The 21,365-nt window shown below is 35.6% G+C and overlaps 1 protein-coding gene across 1 annotated transcript; it reads right to left on the reverse strand.

Moving 5' to 3' along the window:
• Positions 1-1,489: 1,489 nt before the first annotated feature.
• acer2 (alkaline ceramidase 2) lies at positions 1,490-20,563 on the reverse strand. Its single transcript, XM_039668958.2, has 6 exons — positions 20,182-20,563; positions 19,911-20,025; positions 17,084-17,225; positions 16,820-16,957; positions 6,662-6,799; positions 1,490-5,372 (listed from the first exon to the last, which is right to left on the reverse strand). Exons 1-6 carry the CDS (start codon positions 20,284-20,286, stop codon positions 5,186-5,188), a joined length of 825 nt encoding a protein of 274 aa, XP_039524892.1. The 5' UTR covers positions 20,287-20,563; the 3' UTR covers positions 1,490-5,185.
• Between the last annotated feature and the right edge of the window lie 802 nt (positions 20,564-21,365).

The raw sequence follows: 21,365 nt of genomic DNA on the forward strand, positions 1-21,365 counted from the left end.
TTTCAGAACCTGTTTGTTTTTCCACTGACTGGAGCGCCCAGGGAACGACGTCGTTACGTCACTGTGTACGTCGCCATACGTCTTAGCTAGAAACGCTTGCAAGTACAACATTACTTTGGGATTATCTCTAACTCGTGTACCAAGAAGGCTTTAAAAACAATTGAAATATGGAAGTCTTTTAATCTTTCCCTTTGATATGTAATCTTTTCTGATTAGTAATGTACCCCTGTCTTGTGTTTTTCTTTCTTTCCATTTATTTGTTCTATATTGTGACTGTTTTCTTCTTTGCTTATAATGTTTTCAATAAAAAATTGAAACGCTTGCGTTAACTTCAATCATAACAATTACAGGCGGACTCCATCGTGTTTCTGCAGTTTCTCCTGGCTTTGCGATGGTCAGAAAATATGTTTAGAACACATCTAAACCCGCCCCAGCCCCCGATGTAAGCATGACGTGGTAAAAGAACGGTCTAGTCAAGCAAAGTGTTGGTGCCGCTTAGGAACCAGTTTTCCCGACCGAGAACCGGTAATTTGGCTGTCGAAACACAAAGAACTGGTTCGCGCACAGGCTCTGAACCGGCTCTCAAAATGCTTTGGTGGAAAAGGGGTATATGAGCAACATGACATCATGACTTTTCCGTAAACATACACGCCACTTTCGAGTCAAGTGGCGTGTTATCTCAACGCATTTTGAGCTATCCGCGTGTATCCGCGTGTCTGTCTACGCCTTTAACGTCCGAGTGATTCCGCGTGTCTGTACACGCCGTCAAATGTCCCCGCGAATGTCAAATGTCATAAATGCCATTAACCCCAGTGACGGGTAGGTTTAGGGACGGGGTTGAGGCAAGTCATATATTTATATAACGTTAAGTCAACGGCGTTCATAAACACGCTGAAAAGCGATTATGCGTCTTGATAGCACGCCAAAAATGGAAATACGAATTGGCGTGTCATACACACGCTACTTCATGAGATCAGTCTGATATGAGAGACTCAAAGCACAAATTTTAACTGCTCTAATAAAATATACGCAGATTTCTGTGGTCCTGTCAAGCAGACAAAAAGATGCGCACGACTCCTCGCTCCTCATTCCTCGTGGTGCAAAAGAACTGAGATGTCCTTCAAGATGGCTGAAGGAAGGAGCGAGGAAACATATTTTTGACTATTGAAAAGCACCCTTGGTGTGAAAGGGCCTTTACATTTTCCATAAACAGAACTTTTTTTGTTATTATAAAACAAAACAAGCCCAGCCCAGGTGAGAAAAAGTAATGCAATGCATTACTTTGCATAAAAAGTAACTTTTTTAGAGAGTAGCTCAATATTGTAAAACATTACTTTTTATACTTCTACTCAAGTAAAAAATAAGCTGGTACATTATTCAAGGGGTCAGTTCATGCCCATGTTAGAAAGTGTTTAGAAGGGAGCGAGCAGAAGGTTACATTGCGTGTTTCAGCATGGACATTAAGAAAGACATGCACTGTTCAAAAGTGTTAATTTGTAGCTGTTTTTATTAAATCAGTGTAAAAATACAATCAAACTCATTTGGTTACAAAATCATGAATCAGTGGTAGTTACAAAATTATTAATTGGTTATCGCAAAAATAAATAGTATTTGTATACTTGGTCCCCAAGTTGCATTTGGGTCCGGGTAATACACACACACACACACTCACACACACAGATTCCCACAAGTTATAGCCATTGAATGGCTTACAGTACATATTGAGCATTGCTTGAGCAGAAAGTTACACAAAAATACAAAATCTTTGCTGCTCCTTGAGAAAACCCTGAATAAGTGGCAAAAACATTAAGAAACTGAGGTAATGTTCAGTTTCTCTAAATATTGATGCAATTTTGTGGCATTGGAAGAAAGCAGCAGGAAGTCATAGAACGTGTCATTTGTTTATAAACCACAACTGAATTTGGGTTTTTATTGCATACTGTGTTTTTGGTATTTCATTCGTCAATAAATCACTTAGATCAGGGGTCCAATCTGCTCCTGGAGGGCCACTGTCCAGCTCCAACATACCTCAACACACATGCCTGGAAGTTTCTAGCAATTCACTTCAAGGCAAGCCTGCAACCATAGCCGTAAAAAGCGCAAACGCCTGCTAATGCTGCGGTAGGCAGGGAATGGATGTTTTAATGGATGACAATGGAGAGGCATCACTACGCTTTTGTGAGGAAATAGCTTATTTAATTTAGTCGACAGCCCATCGACTGATCTTCAACATATTTGCAGGCAAACATTGTTTTGGATTGATGTATTTTTAGTATATACACTGAAAAAAAAGGCTGTTTTATAAGAGAAGTCACGGACAATTGCGCGACAGGTATGATTCAGTTCAAGGCATTTCTCATTGATTTCTATGGTATCTGCAAACTGTGATTGACTGTTGCCAAGGCTGTAATGGGATTGGTTATAAAGGCACACGTAATCCAAGTTAGCCGTTACACTTTCTCCAATTGTAGAGCCCATGTATCTTCCAATAATAAGACCATCTCTGTTTCTAGAATGCCCGGTAAGATCTTGATCGGCTGGTTCAGGTGTTTAATTGGTGTTGGTGGAGCTAAACTCTTCAGGACAGTGGCCCTCCAGGAGAAGGATTGGACATCCCTTATTTTAATTAGATTATATAGAGTGGTGCAGGTATGACGTCACTTTGTAGGCCAAAACATGGAAGCGAGTTAGCATTGGAGCTAACGGTTACATCGTTTCGAAGTCAACAGGTTTTTTTGAACGGGGTTTTGGTTAAATGGCTGAAATAAAGTCAAGACATTTTCCCTTTTTATTCTATGACATCAAATAAATCTGTGATAGTTAAGCTGTTAAGTGTCTTGAAAAAGGCGTTTGCTAACAAGTGGCTAAATGCGACTACAGAGGCTGTCGGGGAGATTAAACAACATCACGGTGAACAGGTAAACTCAGTCCGCTTTTACAGACTCATTGTGATTATAATTGTGCTTTTATATAAACTAAACTAGCGTTCAGGGAAAATGTTTTTAGATAAAAACTGAAACAGTTGTCAGAAGCTTAGCGATGGTGACGTTGAAGTCGAGCGACTGTGTTGTAGTTCGTTTATAGCATCCTTTAGCTTTTAACTTCTGGCGACTGCATTTAGGCTTCAAAATTCATTAAAAGTTGATTATAATGATGGACAAAACCAAGTATCATACACTTTTGTTGACCACAAAGCTTATAATCCAAAAGCCTATTGTTTTTTTTTTTTCGAGGGAACCAGTGTGATGCGAACTCCCGTGTGGCCTACAAAATGACATCATACCTGCACCACAGTACAAATTCATGATCCATCGATCAACGACAATTTGTTCTTTGACAGATAAAGATATAAACTGCAAAGGCATTTGTACAGTAATGTAAGGTTAGTCTAAGCGAGGAAATAAAAGGTCAAATTAACGTTTGTCTATGAGAAGGCAATACTAACAATAGGCTTTATATAAATATATACATTTCTATCTGAAGACATTCAGAAAAGGACACACTTTCATTCTCAAGAGAACATTCCTTTACATATATTTCACCAAACTATTTTCATGCAGTTTTAAAGTCTTCTGTCCGATACACTCCATTCATTTTCACAGTAGTGCAACATAACTTCAAATATCTAGATAAAAACATAGTTTGTGCTGCGTTAAACATTAACATCATAAACTCAGCATTGAGATATCAGGCCTTTTCCTGTATTAACTGTTGGTGACTGTTGGTGATAATGATTGTGTGTCCTACAGCTATTCATAATAAAGGTGCACCAAGTATTTTTTTTCCATTTAAAGTTTTAAACATAAATGTATTATAAACTATTTTGGCAAATATGTTTAAAATTATGTACCATGAGATGAAGACTCCAGTCTTGTCAGTGGCCTAGTAAAGCGGTTACAGTAATAAGGCAGGTTGCAGGATCACATGACCAGCTGAATAATACAAACAGATAAAAAAAAATACTCCTCCAGAATAGAAATACGTGAATGGTTAATAAATGAATGTTATTGAAAAAATGTTTGCGAATAGAAAATTTGACATCTGAACCTGAAAACTTTTCCTTTTCCAACCACACCCATAGGTGTCAGATTCAGAATAAAGTCCCAGACCATTGTCATATCAGCCAGTAAAACAAGGAAAAATCACTTAGTGCACCTTTTGATTTTAAATTTATACACTGTTATTATGTCAAAAAAGGTAACTAGTAGAACTACTGGGAAAAAAAACATGCTTTGTGCTAACATAGTTATATAATACTACTCTTATGGCTGTGCTGCCTTATTATAGGTGAAGTTTAAATAAGATTTTAACGATGACAATGTACAAAAAACATTACTATTATCAAATTAAATTTGAGCCTGAATTGCTAGTGTGTACATCGGTTTCTTATATAAACTAATCCTTATTTCTTATATAAACTACAGGCTAAAAGTTTAGAAGAATCAATTTTTTTAAATGTTTTTGAAAGAAGTCTCTTCATCTCACCAAGGCTGCTGTTATTTAACTAAAAATACAGTAAAAAAGTAATATTGAAAAATATTAGCACAATTTAAAATAACTGATGCCCAATTATTAACCATGGTTCTTATTATTAACAGTTTTGAAAACCGGTTAATATTTTTGTGTAAAAAATTATATATTTTATCAAGATTTTTTCGATAAATAGAAAATACAAAAGAACAGCATCTATTTAAAATAGAAAATATTTTGTAACATTATAAACACTTTTGATCAACATTGATTACAATAAGAAATGTTTCTTGAGCATCAAATCAGCATATTAGAATGATGAAGGATCATGTAACACTGAAGACGAGTAATGATGCTGAAAATTCACAGGAATAAATTACATTTTTAAATATATCCAAACATTTATTTCAGTTATCACATACATGCACACTTGGTGAGCTTCTTTCAAAAAAAAAAAATTAAATCTTAAACATTCCAAACTTTTGACAGGTAGTATAACACCTTGTATAGTTATAACATGAAATCCTGGATAACTCGGAATTTATCCCACAGTAAACTTAAAGCTCTATTTGTGCCTTTAAGACACGAAATACTCTGAATCTTCCCCCAAAAAACAAAACCTTACAAATCCACATGCAAAAACAAGATTCTCCTTTGTGTAAATGTCTATAACAAAGTGCATTGAAGTGTAGTCAGACACCTTAGGACGCACAGGTTAAGTCACCTTAATAGAGGGCTTCCTGTGCACACAGAGAAGAGTGACGTATGGCACTCCGATAAAAGCCCATTTCTCGCTGGGCCAGAATTTGACAACCGGCCCCTGCTCTGGAGCCTCAGACGCCGCGTCAAAATAAGCAAAACAAACACATCCCAGGTAGGACGCCAGGCAGATCAGGATATGCCTATAAACCGATGCATAAAGGGGAGAAATGTGCAGCAAATTATATATTATGACAATAGTCAAATAATACTAATTACTGGGGTTTTTCATTTATAATGGATATCAGCCCAAGAATCTGTACAGTACAGTTATATGGACATAAAGTTTTGAGTTTACAAACATTTCAGAATCTTCACTTTTGGGTAAAGACTACACTAAATTCTACACTACACTAAATTTAAAAGTCAATTCTACACCACTTTTTTTCACTCAGAAACGTAACACATAATAAGTACAAAGAAATGCAAGTAAAACAAATTTTGCAGAAGAAAGACTGAACTATTTTTTCTTGTAAAAAAGTATTCTTACAATGTTTTATTTACAACTTCAAAAAAAAAAAAAGATTTTACAGTGTAAAAAAGTACAAAAATAGATACTTTGAGAGAAGACAAAAAGTTGAATAAGGTATTTTGTATTACATTTATTAAAGTACATCAGTGTTATTTTAATACCATTTAGACACTATTTTATTTTATATTAATTATCATATAATATATATATAAAAATACTATAATTTTATCAATTTTTTGAATGTTTTCATTTTTGTATTTCTGTTTTCATTTTCATTTTAGTTAATGTTTTTGTCATTCTGTTTTGACATTTTTATTATTTTTTGTTTTTAAAAAATGTGTCTATATAATTTTTTATTTCAGATTTAACGTGTTGTTTTAGTGCATCAATTTCAACTAAATGAATAAGGTCGCCTTGGCAACTAGTTGAAATAAAATACATTTTTACTTTTTTTTTAATTTTACTTTTTTTTTTTTTTACTTTTAGTAAGTTAAAGTAACGAAAATGTTTTTCATGGTTTAAGTTCTAGTTTTAATTTTAGTAATATAACAACCCAAACTACATTCATGTTCAACTGGATTAATAATTAATTTTTTGAGCTGAACCCCGTATACTAAATGTAAACTTACAAAAGATTTAAAATTTTGAATTTTAATTTGAAGTTAATACTTCAATAATTTAACAACACATTCATCTTAAATCTTGTTTAATGGTCATATGACATGTATTTTAATATTTCTCTTTTGAGATTTCATTAATTAGTAGCTACTTCCAACCCCCCCCCCCCCCCCCCCTCCACTTCACTCACGAACACCAGTTTGGGAAACCCTGCTCTAAAGGAAAAGTACATAGAGTAAAGCAATGTTGCAATGTGTTGACAATGCTCACGGTGGCTTACTTGTATGTGCAGCACACTGAGGATGCACACTAGGTGCTGTATGATGCGACAAGTGCACTTACCAGGCACAGTGTAGATACGGGAAGTTGACAGATGACCACATCTCACAGAAAATGCGATCACTAATCCAGCACACGAGTGCAAGAGTCCACCACAGACCCGAGAGCAGACCCAGCTTGAACACACGCAGGTTGTCACACCTATAGACATTATAAACACAAGCAGGATGTGTTTGATTAGCAGGTGCTACTGTTCATACTTACACTTCCTTGAACAACAGAGTTATTATAGTATGAGCAATACATTTGTTACAGTATCTATTCATCTTTCTTAACGTTGGTTAATAAAAATACAACTATTCATTTTAGCTCAGGTCCATTACGGTAAATAATATTAACAGATACAACTTTTGATTTTAATAATGTATTAGTAAATGTTTAAATTAACTAAGAATAATACATGATTTAGAAGTATTTTTAAGTAGTTAATGTTAACAAATAGATTCTTATTGTAAAGTATTATTACTAAAACCATTTTTTAACTTGAAATAAAATAAATGTTAAACTGAAATAAAATATATAAAAATAATTTAAATTTAGTTTAACTTAATGTACTAAAATAACTAAATACAAAAAACTATCTATCTATCTATCTATCTATCTATCTATCTATCTATCTATCTATCTATCTATCTATAAAAATATTATCTCAATGATACTAATATAATGCCACACAATCAGTCAAATAGTGCAACTTTTGGAAGATGTGTACTATTACTTTTATAAGTTATTGCACTCACGATTATATCTAGTACATCTGATTTAGTATTGGATAAAATGGCCAACAGCCTGTTTGCTTGACATTAAATAACAGTAAATGATGTTGTTTCATCCGAAAGTGATCTTAGTCACGATTTTTCCCAGATGGGATCAAGCTGTTGATCATTTTCACAGTCCTGCCCACACACAACCAACCGAATCATTATCGTTATAACGGTACACAACCACGGTGGCTAACGGATGAATGTTTCTTGCTGTGGAAGTGTTGTTATTGTTTATTAAAACTAAAACTATTTGAATTGATGAAAAGGGATTTTTAATAAAGCTGAAATTAAATCAAATATAATTGTTATTAAGGTGTTAGTGAGGTTGTTCTTTGTAAAACTGCAAACATTTTTAAATGACAATGTGACAATTAAAAATATGTCTCAAATACAAGGGAGACGTATATTGAACAAGGAAGGGACAAAGGACATGGATGTGAAATGAACGCACTGAGAACTTAATCGTATTAGATAAAAAAAATATATGTGGACAAAGATTGCAGTTTGGGGACATTTGCAGTTGAATTTTTTTATAAATCAGAATATATTGCTATAAATAATCACAATACTCAGCATATCACAAAATGTTTGAAACTGCAATAATATACAGTGGATTAAGTATCGTGATAATATAGTATCATGAGCCTCTGGTGATTGCCACCCAAGTCTAGTCATATCTATAAATAGAGAATCGTTGTCACTTTGAAGCGTGTATGCTGTAGGAGTTGCGTAGGTTAGTTTAAGTTAGAACGAGCTATGAAAGTTGACATGGAGCAGCTAAATCTAAAACCTCTGGGGAATCCGAGCACCCGCTTGTCTCATTCCCTCTCACAGTGTTTTAATAGTGGCAATTGCCAAAGAGTGGCCTGGTTTCACAGACAGGGCTTAGATTAAGCCAGAATTAGGCTTTAGTTCAATTAGGACATTTAAGTAGCTTTTATAAACATGTCTTAGAATCTTGAGACAAAACAGTGGCAGTGACATTTTTCATTTGTCAGTGCAAGTTGCATTCAACACTTCTTCGGTTGCCTGTTTGTTTAGGTTCTTGCTTCTGTAAGTCAGTCGCTAGTTCCGCCTTCTCAATGACATCACGCACATAGTCAAAGACGGCAAGCCATGATTGGTCGGGAAGCAACGTGTAGTCTGACATGTTTCTTGTCCACCACACAACAGGAATTTCGAGTCAAAATCGCATAAACTAACATTGTCTAATCACAGAACGGGGAGGGAGCAGCAAGACAATGACGACGTTTATGCGACACACCGAAGCAGTTTGTTTAAACCTATGGATCAAGCATGGCAGCAGACGCGAAGTTACCTTTCAAAGCAGCCTTAGATATTGTTCTAAGACTAAGTCGTTTATTTATAGTAGACATCGTCTTATTCCTTGTCGAATTTCAATCGCTCTACATCCGTCATCTGGTATAATTGAACCGATTGGCTATGAGCTACATACAGGCGCATTTGATAGACATTTGTAACACCCAATAAACGGCGCTGGGCATTCGTAAACCACGCCTCAGATACGAGAAAATGAACATGTGGTTGCCAGACCACATCTCAATCTCAATGAGATGAGGTCAGACGTTAGCCAGGCTAAGTGACTATCATAACAGACCAAAATATTGTGTAGTCCGAACCCGGCATTACAGAGTTCATTGTGAAGGGTCATATGCTTTGCTATAGCGCTGTGCTGGAATTTATTTTCAAGGAAGTACCATGTTTATTAATAGAGCCAGACCGATATTATCGGCCGATATTGGGAATTTTCCAAACTATCGGTATCGGCAGTTATAATGGCCAATAAATGAATATTTCAAAAATAAAATAAAAACGGATGAAACACACTTGAACCATGTCGTGAGTGTTGGAGTTGTATAGTTTGTCCACCGGAGGCTAATGCCACTATCATCAGTCTGTTTTGTGTGACAATAAAAGAAACAAGTTTCTTTTTAAAATGTATTATCATATTATTTTAGTTAAAACTCATAAATAGCTACAAATAACTAATGTTAGGGAAATCTGTTAATGTTTTGTTGTGCGTCTCTGGAAAAAAAAAAAAAAAAAAAAAAAACGGCCGATATATCGGAATATCAGATTTTAAAACCAAAAAATATTTGTATCGGTATCAGCCTTCAAAATCCTTTATCGGTCGGGCTCTATTTATTAATGTGTGTAGCTACATTAACGTCTTCAGCTAGTCAGCTTGAGATTCTTTTCATCTAAACTGGTTATATCTTTTTAGCGTTGAGGGGAATGTTGGATATGAGCAGTAGGATAATCTCTTCACTTTTTTTTGTTAGGAGAAAGAACCACAATTCTCTGCACAGTCATGCAGAGTCAATGCACAACCAAAACAATACTTTCACAAAACGAATGCAAGCTAAAAAGTTACTTACAGTACCTTTAAACTAAAAAAAACTTGAGAATGAGTAAATAAATATAATAAAAGCTAAACAGAGACATAAAAAATGACAAGCAGATTACAAAATTATTAAATTAATAATAATATTAATAAATTATTTAATTGTAAAGATCAGTGCAGTGGCCAATGAAAAATCATTTTTAAAAGAGTTTTTGAGTGATGAAAACAATGTGATGAAAACAATGTTGAAGACACTGTTTAGAAAGAAAATAAGAGCGCTAGCAGGGGTGGTGTAAAAATAGTGAGAAAAGAAAGAGAGAGAGAGAAACAGGAAATGCAAACTGCTACTCAGACAGACTGAAAAACAAAGTTTTGAAGTACACTTCAGGATACTTTAAAAAAAAAAGAGCAATTATTATGAAATAATATACTTAAGTGTGAACTGAAGAGAGTGATTTTGGACACTTTAACTGCAATTAAATTTAAATCCAATATAGTTTTAAATTTATATTAAATGCAATTCGCTGAACTTTATGTGCTTTTTGACACATTTAAGTTGTAAGACTTAGGCATATCTTAATATGTAATTTCATAATTACTTCTACTGCAGGGTCTCCTGATAAGCGTCTAAAAACAAATATACTTTTAAAGGAGAACTCTGGCGCAAAATTAACTTTTGGTTCAATCGTTTGTTTCGTTCGTTGAATGAACCAAATGACTCGAACAGGAGAACAGGAGAGTCACAAACGTGCGTCACAGAACAGAGCAAGGCAAGCATTTGAGCTTATAAAACTTAAACTTTGTTATTTATTTATTAAATGAGCGACCGTTTCGCTTGATAAGACCCTTATTCATCGCCTGGAATCGTTTAAAGCCTTTTGAACAGTTTGCAGTTTGTACTGAAAGTGTCTTTTAGACCTTGAACCGTTTGGTTCCCAATGAAGTCCATTATATTTACTTAATTTCTTTTCAACTGAAGGAAGAATGACATGGACATCTTGGATGACAAGGGGTGAGTAAATTATCAGCAGAAGTTTTTTTAAAAGTGAACTACTCCTTTAAACTTGTATGCTATGTATTTAAATATTTATAATCACACAATTGTAACAATGAAGTTGCAATTTAGTACCTTTAAAGGTTGCCCTTTAGGTGATGTTGTAACATTGTACTTACTCATAAGTACCGAGTAATATTATTAATTATTACATGTACTTACTACAGAGTTATGGTTAGGGTTTAATAGGGTTAGTTATTTGTAATTATGCATAATTTACTGTACTATAGTAAGTACATGAAGTAACGTGTAACTACGTCACCTTAAAATAAAGTGTTGCAATACTGTATATTAAGTTTAAGTGTAATAATGAATGACAAACTACTGTTAATATTTTAATCAAGTATTCCACGTCAGACCAGTACTGCGTGAAAAAACATCCTGCCGTTGTACTTTCTATGTTTGTTTGACAAAATATTGACCTTAGCAAGAATATTGCATCCTTTTTAATTTATGACTGTCCATTAAGCAGGAGGACATATGAAGACTGGGGCCAAAACAAACTGCATTAGATACAATGGAACAGACCAAAGTCCAAGCTATTTAGGAGACACACCCTAATATATATATATATATATATATATATATATATATATAGTACATCTACATATCTACATTTAAGAAACATTTAGCAAAATTCAGTTTAACTTTTAAGAGTTGTCGTGCATTAGTTCCTAGTTAGTTCCTAATGTAGAAGCACACGGTTATCTGTTATACATAACTACAACTTTGCTATAAGGTAAAGCTACATCTAACCGGTCTGAACGCAGAGAGAAACGCTATCAGGAAAACCACAGCAGTACATCTCATTTTCAGGAAGCTGCTGATAAGTATTTATCTACACAGCAAAGCAAATGAACTCTTTACATATCTGGACAGGGTTTCCTGAGGCCAGAGGATTTCAAGCATGTGTGCTAAAGAACAAATTTCACAATGACTCTCTTTAAAAACAAAAGCAAGGGTCAATAGACAGTTTGAAACTTAAAGAGATCGCTCACCCAAAAATGAAAATTCTGTCATAATTTACCCACCCACATGTTGTTCCAAACCCGTTTAAATGTATTTGTACCTTTGAACACAGAGGAAGATATTTAGAAGAATGTGAGAAACTGAACAGTTTTGGGGCACCATTGACTTACAATATTTTCTTTTCCTACTATGGAAGTCAATGAAAGCAGCCTGGTTACAAATAGTCTTCAGAATATCTTCTTTTGTGTTCAGCAGAACAAAGAAATTTAAACAGGTTTGGAAAAAAATTGAGGATGAACTAATGATTTTTCATATTTGGATGAACTATCCCTTTAATAAACTACATTTTGGATGTTCTGAAGAAAATGTCTTCCATGTGAAAATCATAAATCAGGCCTCTTTCACCCATTGTGAAAAAAGGCTGCTTAACTCTATTGAATGTGCACTTGTAGTGTAACTGAAATCTTAAAATTATATTTAAAAAACTTTGCAGATACTATCAAATTCATTAAATAAAAGGCCACCTAAGTTTACTTAAAGGTGCAATGTGTAACAAAGTTGAGTGTCTATTAACAGAAATGCAATATGACATCCATAACTATGTTTTCAGTGGTGTATAAAGAACTTACTTAATTAACCGTAATGTTTTTATTACCTTAGAATGAGACATTAAAGGGTTAGTTCACCCAAAAATGAAAATTCTGTCAGTATTTACTCACCCTCATGTTGTTCCAACCCCGTAAGACCTTCGTTCATCTTCGGAACACAAATTAAGATATTTAGGATATTAAAATCGCTCCTGCATACAGTCCATAGGCTTCTTGAGGGACTGGCTCTTGCTGTCCTCGAAAAGTCATTAAAGACATCGTTAAAATAGTCCAAGTGACTACAGGGGCTCAATCTTAAGTTTATCAAACGACGAGAACACTTTTGTGCGCAAAAAAACAACAAAAATAACGACTTTATTTCAACTATTCACTTCCTTCTCCATAAGCCTATAGTCCGTTAACGTAGTGTGATTGCGTAGAGCTACGTCACACGTAGGCTCACTATTGGTCGACGCTGGTCATGTGTGTGTGATGCGTGTGACGTACAATAACAGAAGCTTACGCTATTAAACTAGTTAGCTGACTCGCGCAGAGGGAGAAATAAACGAATAGTTGAAATAAAGTCGTTATTTTTGTTGTTTTTTTGCGCACAAAAGTGTTCTCGTCGTTTGTTAAACTTAAGATTGAGCCCCTGTAGTCACTTGGACTATTTTAACGATGTCTTTTATGACTTTTCGGGGACGGCAAGAGCCAGTCCCTCAAGAAGCCTATGGACTGTATGCAGGAGCGATTTTAATATCTTAAATATCTTAATTTGTTTTCCGAAGATGAACGAAGGTCTTACGGGGTTGGAACAACATGAGGGTGAGTAAATACTGACAGAATTTTCATTTTTGGGTGAACTAACCCTTTAATAGCTCCATAACCGCGGGAATCCCCTTCTATGAAGGTCGCCATGTTGTGACGTCATATTCCTACCGTAGCCGAACGCGAACACACAGTGCTACAGAACGCGTTTCATCACTACCTTGAAAGAGAAACAGCGGAAAGCTGGAAGCTAGCCTTACACTCCGTGAGTAGTGACTTTTCCCTTGTGAGTGGTGTAAAATATGTAGTTGGGATTGTTTCATGTAACTTAGTTCTCCCTCGCTGTGTTATGGGTTTGTTATGTTGGGGATAGATGTGCTGTTACGTGCGTGAGACAGCTGATGATTAGTATTCATGTCATTGACCGTAAAACAGTACGTTACAGGAATCATTAACCCGTCGATAGAGACTTTCACTAAAGTCTTTTATCACTAAAGTCGATCGCGAAGAGTTTTCAAATTCAGAGAAAAAAAGCCTATTGTGTGTAGTAAATAGTATCTATGGGATGCGGAGATGACATGATTGTAACAGCGCGCGCAGTTCCGACCTTTGGACTCATGCGGACGCGTCCCAGCTCAGCCACAGTAACAGCTCATATTAGCCAGCTAAACTATTACTACCCTGTTAGAAAAAATATATAGCTGCTCCCTCGCTGCATTATGGGTTTGCTACAGTATGTGGGGATAAATGTGCTGCTGGTTACGTTTGTGAGACAATCAGCTGATTAATATTATTTTATTAAATTATATATTAAAACCCTTGATCCTCACCTGACTATGGCTTTGTAAACAGTATTCATGATGTGGTTTATAATGGACTGTGGTACAGAAACAGTGACAATGTTACACACTCTTGGCTTACTCTGGCTATTCTCTGCTGTCTCAGCCGACGAGATGTTTGTCCCGTTTTAGCAACCGTAGCTTCTTCGAAAGGGAGGGGTGAGCAGTGGGCTGAGCCCTTAGTGCAAACCTGGTGCAAACTCGCAACCGAACCACTAGATGTCGCTAAAAATCACACATTGCTCCTTTAACCCCCTGAGCCCGACGGCGTCGTCGACGATGCCACACGTCACCTCCGATTAATGTTTACATAACTCGATGACAGATTTATCGATTTTCTTACCGTTTTTTCCAGCAGAAAGCTAACGAGCTAGCCATCACGGGGGTGTCTTTCGGGTCTTTCTAGCCTTTACAGAAGGTTTTCTATCCAGCCTGGAACTTGTGCTTCCTTTCAGAGGTTTTCAGCAATAAATCCAAACGCTTTATGTCAAACTTTGATAATCTTGAAGCCCATAATTCATAAATATTCGGTCATTTTTGCCGCTAGCTCGATGCTAGCGGACATCCTGGATATCACGTGATGTTTTCATGTGATGGTTTTTGACCAATTACAGGCTGATCCGTTGTAAACATTGGTGTGCGTCATTACGCATGAACCAAGCGCTGATATAGTGTAGAGAGATAGAGAGACTCACGGAGACGCGCGATTCACAGAGAAACACAGAGAAATGGACGTAAATAAAGCGCTGGTCTATTTTGGTGCATTGCAGGATGAAGAATTTTCAGGAGAACAGAGCTTTTTGACAGATGAGGAACTAGATTACCAGGATAGACCCAGCTGAAGTGCCATTTATTTATTTACTGTAAAAAAGTATTATAGTAGTATAAATGTATTATAAAAGAATAAAAAGAACATAATAAATAAAAGAATAAATTAAAATAGAAATGCAAAACCTGTGATGTGGCCCTCTGTGTGATTGCTGATAGGAACTGTTTTGAGGCTTGGCACCAGTGAATTTCATGAGGCCCCAAACGCCTGGACTTCTTTTGGAAAAATGTCAATATTTTTTGTTCTGTACAAGTTATAATGTTTATTCCTGTGCTCCAGGACTCCAAAGACATGAACAAACTATTTTCCAGAGGAAAATTGCTTAGCTTTTATTTATTTGTGTGTGATTTCAATAAATAATTGAGTGATTCCATTTCCGATTTATTTTTTCATTTGTCTTTATGGTCCCATAACTTATTTTACATTCAGGTGACATCAATGTAACACAAATATGCTGAAAGTTCAATTTGTCCTGAAAAAAAGAGGTGTGTCAATTGTCTGTGCACCAAAGGGTTGATATTTTACAAGCTTTTTTAGTAAATGACACCAGACGGAAAATTTATTGTAAAAATACCCTTAGGTCTCAGAGGGTTAAACGAGAGTACACTTTATTATCTATAACACACTTAAGTACACTTTTAATAAGAGCACTTCTTAATGATGTCAAATTAAAAGTTATAGGTGATTCTCTACAGAAACATTTTTGTTAAGCTGGTTGAAAGTCTCCTCATCACTATGTTAAGCAGTATTAATGTATTTATAGATTTATATTATCTGTGGAATGAATAAGACCATAAAATGTTCGTTTAATCATTGCATTCGGTCCGAATGAAATGATAGCATGCGTTTCCGATCAGTCAACGTGTGTTAGCATACGACTGAGCAGCCTGTTCACGCAGACATCTTACGTCATCAACGTGTTTCACGTACACTGTGCAGGCAGAGCACGAATGGATGGCTGGCAAACAGCAACTTATGGCAAGTACAGTTCTATATACTTCTGACTTAGCCCTATATGCAGATAATTCAGTGAGATTCTACACTGTCACCGCTTTGTCCTGAAATCGCATAGGCTGAAATACAATCCATTCCTTTTTACATTGTCAAAAGGTCAACTTCTGAACTGGAGTCATATAAATGTATATATAAATATTAGGGCTGTCAAATGATTAATCGCATCCAAAATAAAAGTTTGTGTTTACATAATATATGTGGGTGCACTGTGTATAATTATTTTATATATAAATAAATACACAACCATGCTTGTATATATTTGAGAAATATTTTCATGTATATAGATTTATATATAATTTAAATTATTTATAAATATAAATATTTTATATGTAAATAATATTTTTTTTCTTAAATATACATGCATGTGTGTGTATTTATATATATATAAAATAATTATACACAGTGCACCCACATATATTATGTAAACACAAACTTTTATTTTGGATGCGATTAATCGCGATTAATCGTTTGATAGCCCAAACAAATATATAATATAAATGTAAACTATAATACATTGTCATTTAATACCAACTAACATACAATTGGGTGTCCAAAAACATTACAAGCATTTTATTTAAAAATGCATTATTTTCATAATAAGTACTAACTCTTTTTAAAAGTAAGCTAAAGTGTACTTTTCACAAGGAGCAGCACACAAAACATGAGGGACAAGTTAAGCAACCCATAGGGTTATGGATTTGAACAAACCTCTAATTGTTGAAAAAGCACTCATTTGAAGCTGGAAACCATGTTCTTTCCTATACATTAAATCCAATTCATTTTACAAATACAATAGTCAAGATTGCCTTTAAAATATGCTTAACGTATAGGGACTTTGGAATATAAATAAAGACATATAAAGGCTATTTAAAGGAAGCTGTCACTGTGATTTGAAATGAACATGCACAGCAATAAATATGTAATGCGATAATATGGAAAGCACTGATGCTGAGTTTCAACAAGCGCACTGACCTCTTTAGCTCAGTGATGAGAAGAGCAGTGCACGGGATTCCCAGCGTCATGAGAGAGATGGAGTTTATCGCTGGCTTGATGAAGGCCAGACAGGTGGTGATCCCTGAGAGAATGCCGATGACCATCTTAAACCTCGATCTAGTGACAAACAGGGAAAGACAAAAGGGGAAAAAAAAAACATGAACAAGAGAAAGGCAGTGCAGTGAACGTTGTGCAGAATCACTATCGATCAAAATGCGTGTGCTTGTGGATATGAGAGCACACCTGTCTTTACGGAATATCCTGGGAAGATATCTCTTGGGAAACCACATGCCGATGGCACACATGAGCACCCACAGTATGGCCAGTTCATCCAGCATCTGCCCCAGGAAGCTCAGCGTAGCATGGAAATAAGTGGAGCCAATACCTAAAGAGCAGTCGTATGAATGTACATTAAAAACGAATAAAACGTTTTGAATTTAATTTTAAATAACGTAAAATTTTAGATTAAAATGCTCCCTTCCATTGACATCTCTTGAAAAGAACTACACTTTAGCATATTATTAATAAGAGTGACATGTTTATTTTAAATATATAATATAATAATGTTTTTGGACAGTTAATTGCATGTTACTATAGCTTATATTTATATTAAATGCAATTGGCTGAACTTTAGAATGCTTTTTTAACCATTCTATGTAGATCTTTATATTATTTTCAGAATTACTTCTATTGTCTTTGAAATATGGTTAAAGTGTACTGCTGAATATCTTAAACTAAAATATACTTATGTCAATTCTATTGAAATGTGTTATGTATTTGTATTTGTAATGAATATATTACATGTAATCTTAAATAACTTTATAGATACTGTACAAATACTCTCTCCATGTGCTTTATGTTAGTCAACACATCAAAGTAAGTCTACTTCTTTTTTCCAGCTAATTATTGTGAAGCTGTATAGTATACAATCTGTATAGTATAGCGCTCTATAAATCAATGTGACTTGATTTTAGTTATATTCTTAGAAGATCCAAAAGCACACAATAATTTACCCATTAAATCCCAGTTAAAAGTCTTCAAAGTGTTCCAAACATTCCTCCATCAAAGCGAACAGCGCCGAATCACCTAAAGGTCTGTCCTGAATGAATTCAGCCATGTCTGTGTCTAATCCTCTGACTAAACTCACTGTATTATATGACGGCGAGGAGGACTTTGACTCAAAATCCCACCCGGATTAATTAAGTCAGCAGCTTCTTTTAGAGCGGAAAAACTCTGAAGACATTTGTACAGAGCGGTGTTTGTGCTGAGCTGGCTTCCTTCCCATGTTGCTCCACAAACAGAACTGCCAGGGAGCTTTAAATACACCAGCGGTTTGTTGGGAACAAGTCACACTCCTGCACAAATACCGGACCAATTTCCCACGTGATTGTCTTAACCTTTGTGGTTACAGGACAGAATGTAAAGTAGCCTCAAGTAGTAAGTAAAAAGGAAGAAGCTCTGGTTGTCAGTAAGCAGTGAGGGTGACACCAGTGTGAGAAGGGAAGCTTCTGTAAACCTAAAACTGACAGGGACATAGAGCTGCATTGTTTAAAATATGTTACGCTTCACAAATGCAGACTTGCGAAGCGCTCGGGTCATGTGAATATTAACACATCTTGCAGACGACCGAGTGAAATGTGGTCTGTGAGGTCTTCTGTAAACTGAACAAAAAGCTCCAATGACAAGGGATCAACTCATGCTGTCCTTAACCCAGGATTAATCTCCTTTGTAACCCCGAATGAAGGTCATTTTTAACCCTGGGTGTGAACCCCCGGTTTCACAGACAAGGCTTAAGCCTTGTAGGTTCAAACAGTAAATCCCACCTTTTGTTTTCGTGAACAGTAAACAGCTCACCCACATGGATATCACAGCTTTATGACACGTCAAAATCAGACTTGAAAACATGATGACTAGGGGTTTTGGTGAGCACTCAGTTTGGTGAAATTAAAGGATTAGTTCACTTCGGAATTATAATTTACTCACCCCCATGCAATCCAAGATATTCATGTCTTTTTTTCTTTAGTCGAAAAAAATTAAAGTTTTTGAGGAAAACACTCCAGGATTTTTCTCCATAATGTGGACTTCAATGGTTATCAATGGGTTAAAGGTCCAAATTAGTTTCAATGCAGCATCAAAGGGCTCTGCACAATCACAGCCGAGTAATAAGGGTCTTAACTAGCAAAACAACCGGCCATTTTCAAAAATAATAAATACATTTTAGCTGACGCTTTTATCCAAAGCGACTTTTGTTATCCAAAAGCGACAATTGCTATGTCTGAGGTCGCACGCCTCTGGAGCAATAGGGGTTAAGTATCTTGCTCAGGGACCCATTGGTGTCTCAAAGTGGATTCGAACCCGGTTCTCTCACACCAAAGGCATGTGTCTTATCCACTGTGCCATCACCAGCCCAAATACTTTTTAAGTACTGTGAGCTTGATGACTGAGTTGAAAATAGGTTGACTATTGAACAGCATAACAGTAAGTTCACAAATAAAATATAGTGTTTAAATGGTAACTGAATTCACTCAGCAAAGACTATCCAGTGTTTAATATTTTTTATGTGATTATTTAATATCTGTATAGTAGCTTATTCTTTTTGTAGGGTATTTTTTCTATTGTAGTTGTCTATTGAGGGTAATTTTTTATTGTATTACTGAACGTTTCAACTCAGTGTTGTTTGTTGTTGACAGTGAAACTGCTCTGAAATAACAGATTGAGAGGTTGGAGGTCACAAAGTTTTGCAGAAATCTAGAACCATTACTGAAGTGAGACATCAATTTTCATGTGATTTTTTTTAAAAGTGTGAGGGCATTTCATAACACTGCTGCATACCACAGATATATAACTGTGCTGTAATACTTTAATATTTTACTGAGATAACGTATTTCCTCCTCAGTAGCCCTTCCTGAACTGCTCAGCTATTTCCTGAAGACTAGCATTATTCCAGGAAAGGAAGAAAGACGAGTTCACTAACTGCCACCTCCTATGTGCTGAACAACCTGAGCTCCGGCATACTTGTGTAAGTTACTTTTGGTCACGGTCACTGGAAATAATAAAGGATGAAATTTACCAACAACCACCAGTAGAGTCCATATGAGATAGATGCCACTGTTGAAATGTGTGGCGTACTGACGAAACAGACACATAAGGATTGGAGGCAAGACGAAAAACAGCACGTTGCTTATCTGAAAAGAGACAGAAACATGTTTCAACATCGTATTTGATGTAAACAGAGCAGAGGCAAAGCAGTCCTAAAGTTGATAGACTACTGTCAGCCGCTCATATGTTAATGAGACAATATGGCACATGAAACAAAACAAAGAGAGTGCTGACCGACGTACCGTGTTATAAAATTCCGCTATTCCGGGATATATGAGATAATTCCCTTCACACCAATCCACCTCCGAGCTGCCAGCCTGGAGCTGATCCCAGAGATGCGCGTCCATCTCTGCTGCGCGTGCACTAGATGCGACCGTGACACTGGCTGAATGTCTTTACACAAAGCGCCGTCGACAGCTCTAACATACGCGTGCGGCGACAGTTTGTTTTAATCAGTGACTCATGTGTAGTCTTCTTATCTGAGCATGTCATCCTGCCTGATCCAGCCCGAGTCTAATCCAGCTCGCCTGTGTGTGCCGCTTTATGTCCTTCACTGACTTGAACAGCAGTGGCTGGCAATAACAACAGAGCAACATGTGATTCGCGCATGCGCAGAGAGGTCTGCTGTGCACTCAACGCTCGGACAAAAATCAGCGCTTTTTTATCTAGTAGGCGGCCGCCTACTCTAGTTTAGTTAATATTTCTGTCACATTTCATCAGCTGCTCAAGTAACTGTGTGGTCTATGGAATACCCAAACTTCCGAAATAAGAAATGAAACACATAAATAAATATGAAATGTGTAATACTTTTATCTCCTTATTTATGAATAGTTATTTAGTTGTATTTTTTCTCGAATTTGAGATCTGAATTTTTGAGCAATCAAATATAATCAACCTGAATGTATTTTATCTGAAATTCTGTAAGTTGATTTTTTTTTAAATCTGGATTTGTGAGCATTGAAAAAATTTATTAATCGAAATTCAGGTTTTTAAAATAGAATCAATAATTTTTATAGGACTATTTAAATTTCAAAGGTAAATTCGAAACAAATAAATTCAGATACATGGTTTCCAAAGTAAAATAATTTCAAAGGGGTGAATTTAGAGCAAATAAATTCAGATAAATGTTTTTAAAAAATAAAATATTTCAGAACTAAGTATTAAGTGGCTGTTAAATTTCAAATAGTTATATTTCTGAGTTCATGGGAGTGGTCCAAGACCCTATGACTTTTGTCGCACTTAAAGAACAAATACACAAAAAATGTAATGGATACGAGGAGTTTTGTGGTAATTTTAAAAAAGTAAAAAAAAAAAAAATCTTAACTCCCGGGTCAATTTGACCCCCATAGGAATCAATGCGAGGAATGCTTCAGTACACATATAAAAACTTAAAAATGCTAAAAATTCTAACTAAAAATTGAAAGCT

This window comes from Pimephales promelas, chromosome 1, assembly GCF_988280905.1.
Source record: "Pimephales promelas chromosome 1, fPimPro1.hap1.1, whole genome shotgun sequence".
Classification (NCBI taxonomy): Eukaryota; Metazoa; Chordata; class Actinopteri; order Cypriniformes; family Leuciscidae; genus Pimephales; species Pimephales promelas.

Coding starts and splice junctions, on each gene's coding strand:
- acer2 (XM_039668958.2), bottom strand. CDS start 20,286: ATGGACGCGCATCTCTGGGATCAGCTCCAGGCTGGCAGCTCGGAGGTG. Junction 20,026..20,181: donor TAGCGGAATTTTATAACACG/GTACGTCGGTCA, acceptor GTCTCTTTTCAG/ATAAGCAACGTGCTGTTTTT. Junction 5,373..6,661: donor CCGTATCTACACTGTGCCTG/GTAAGTGCACTT, acceptor ATCGGTTTATAG/GCATATCCTGATCTGCCTGG.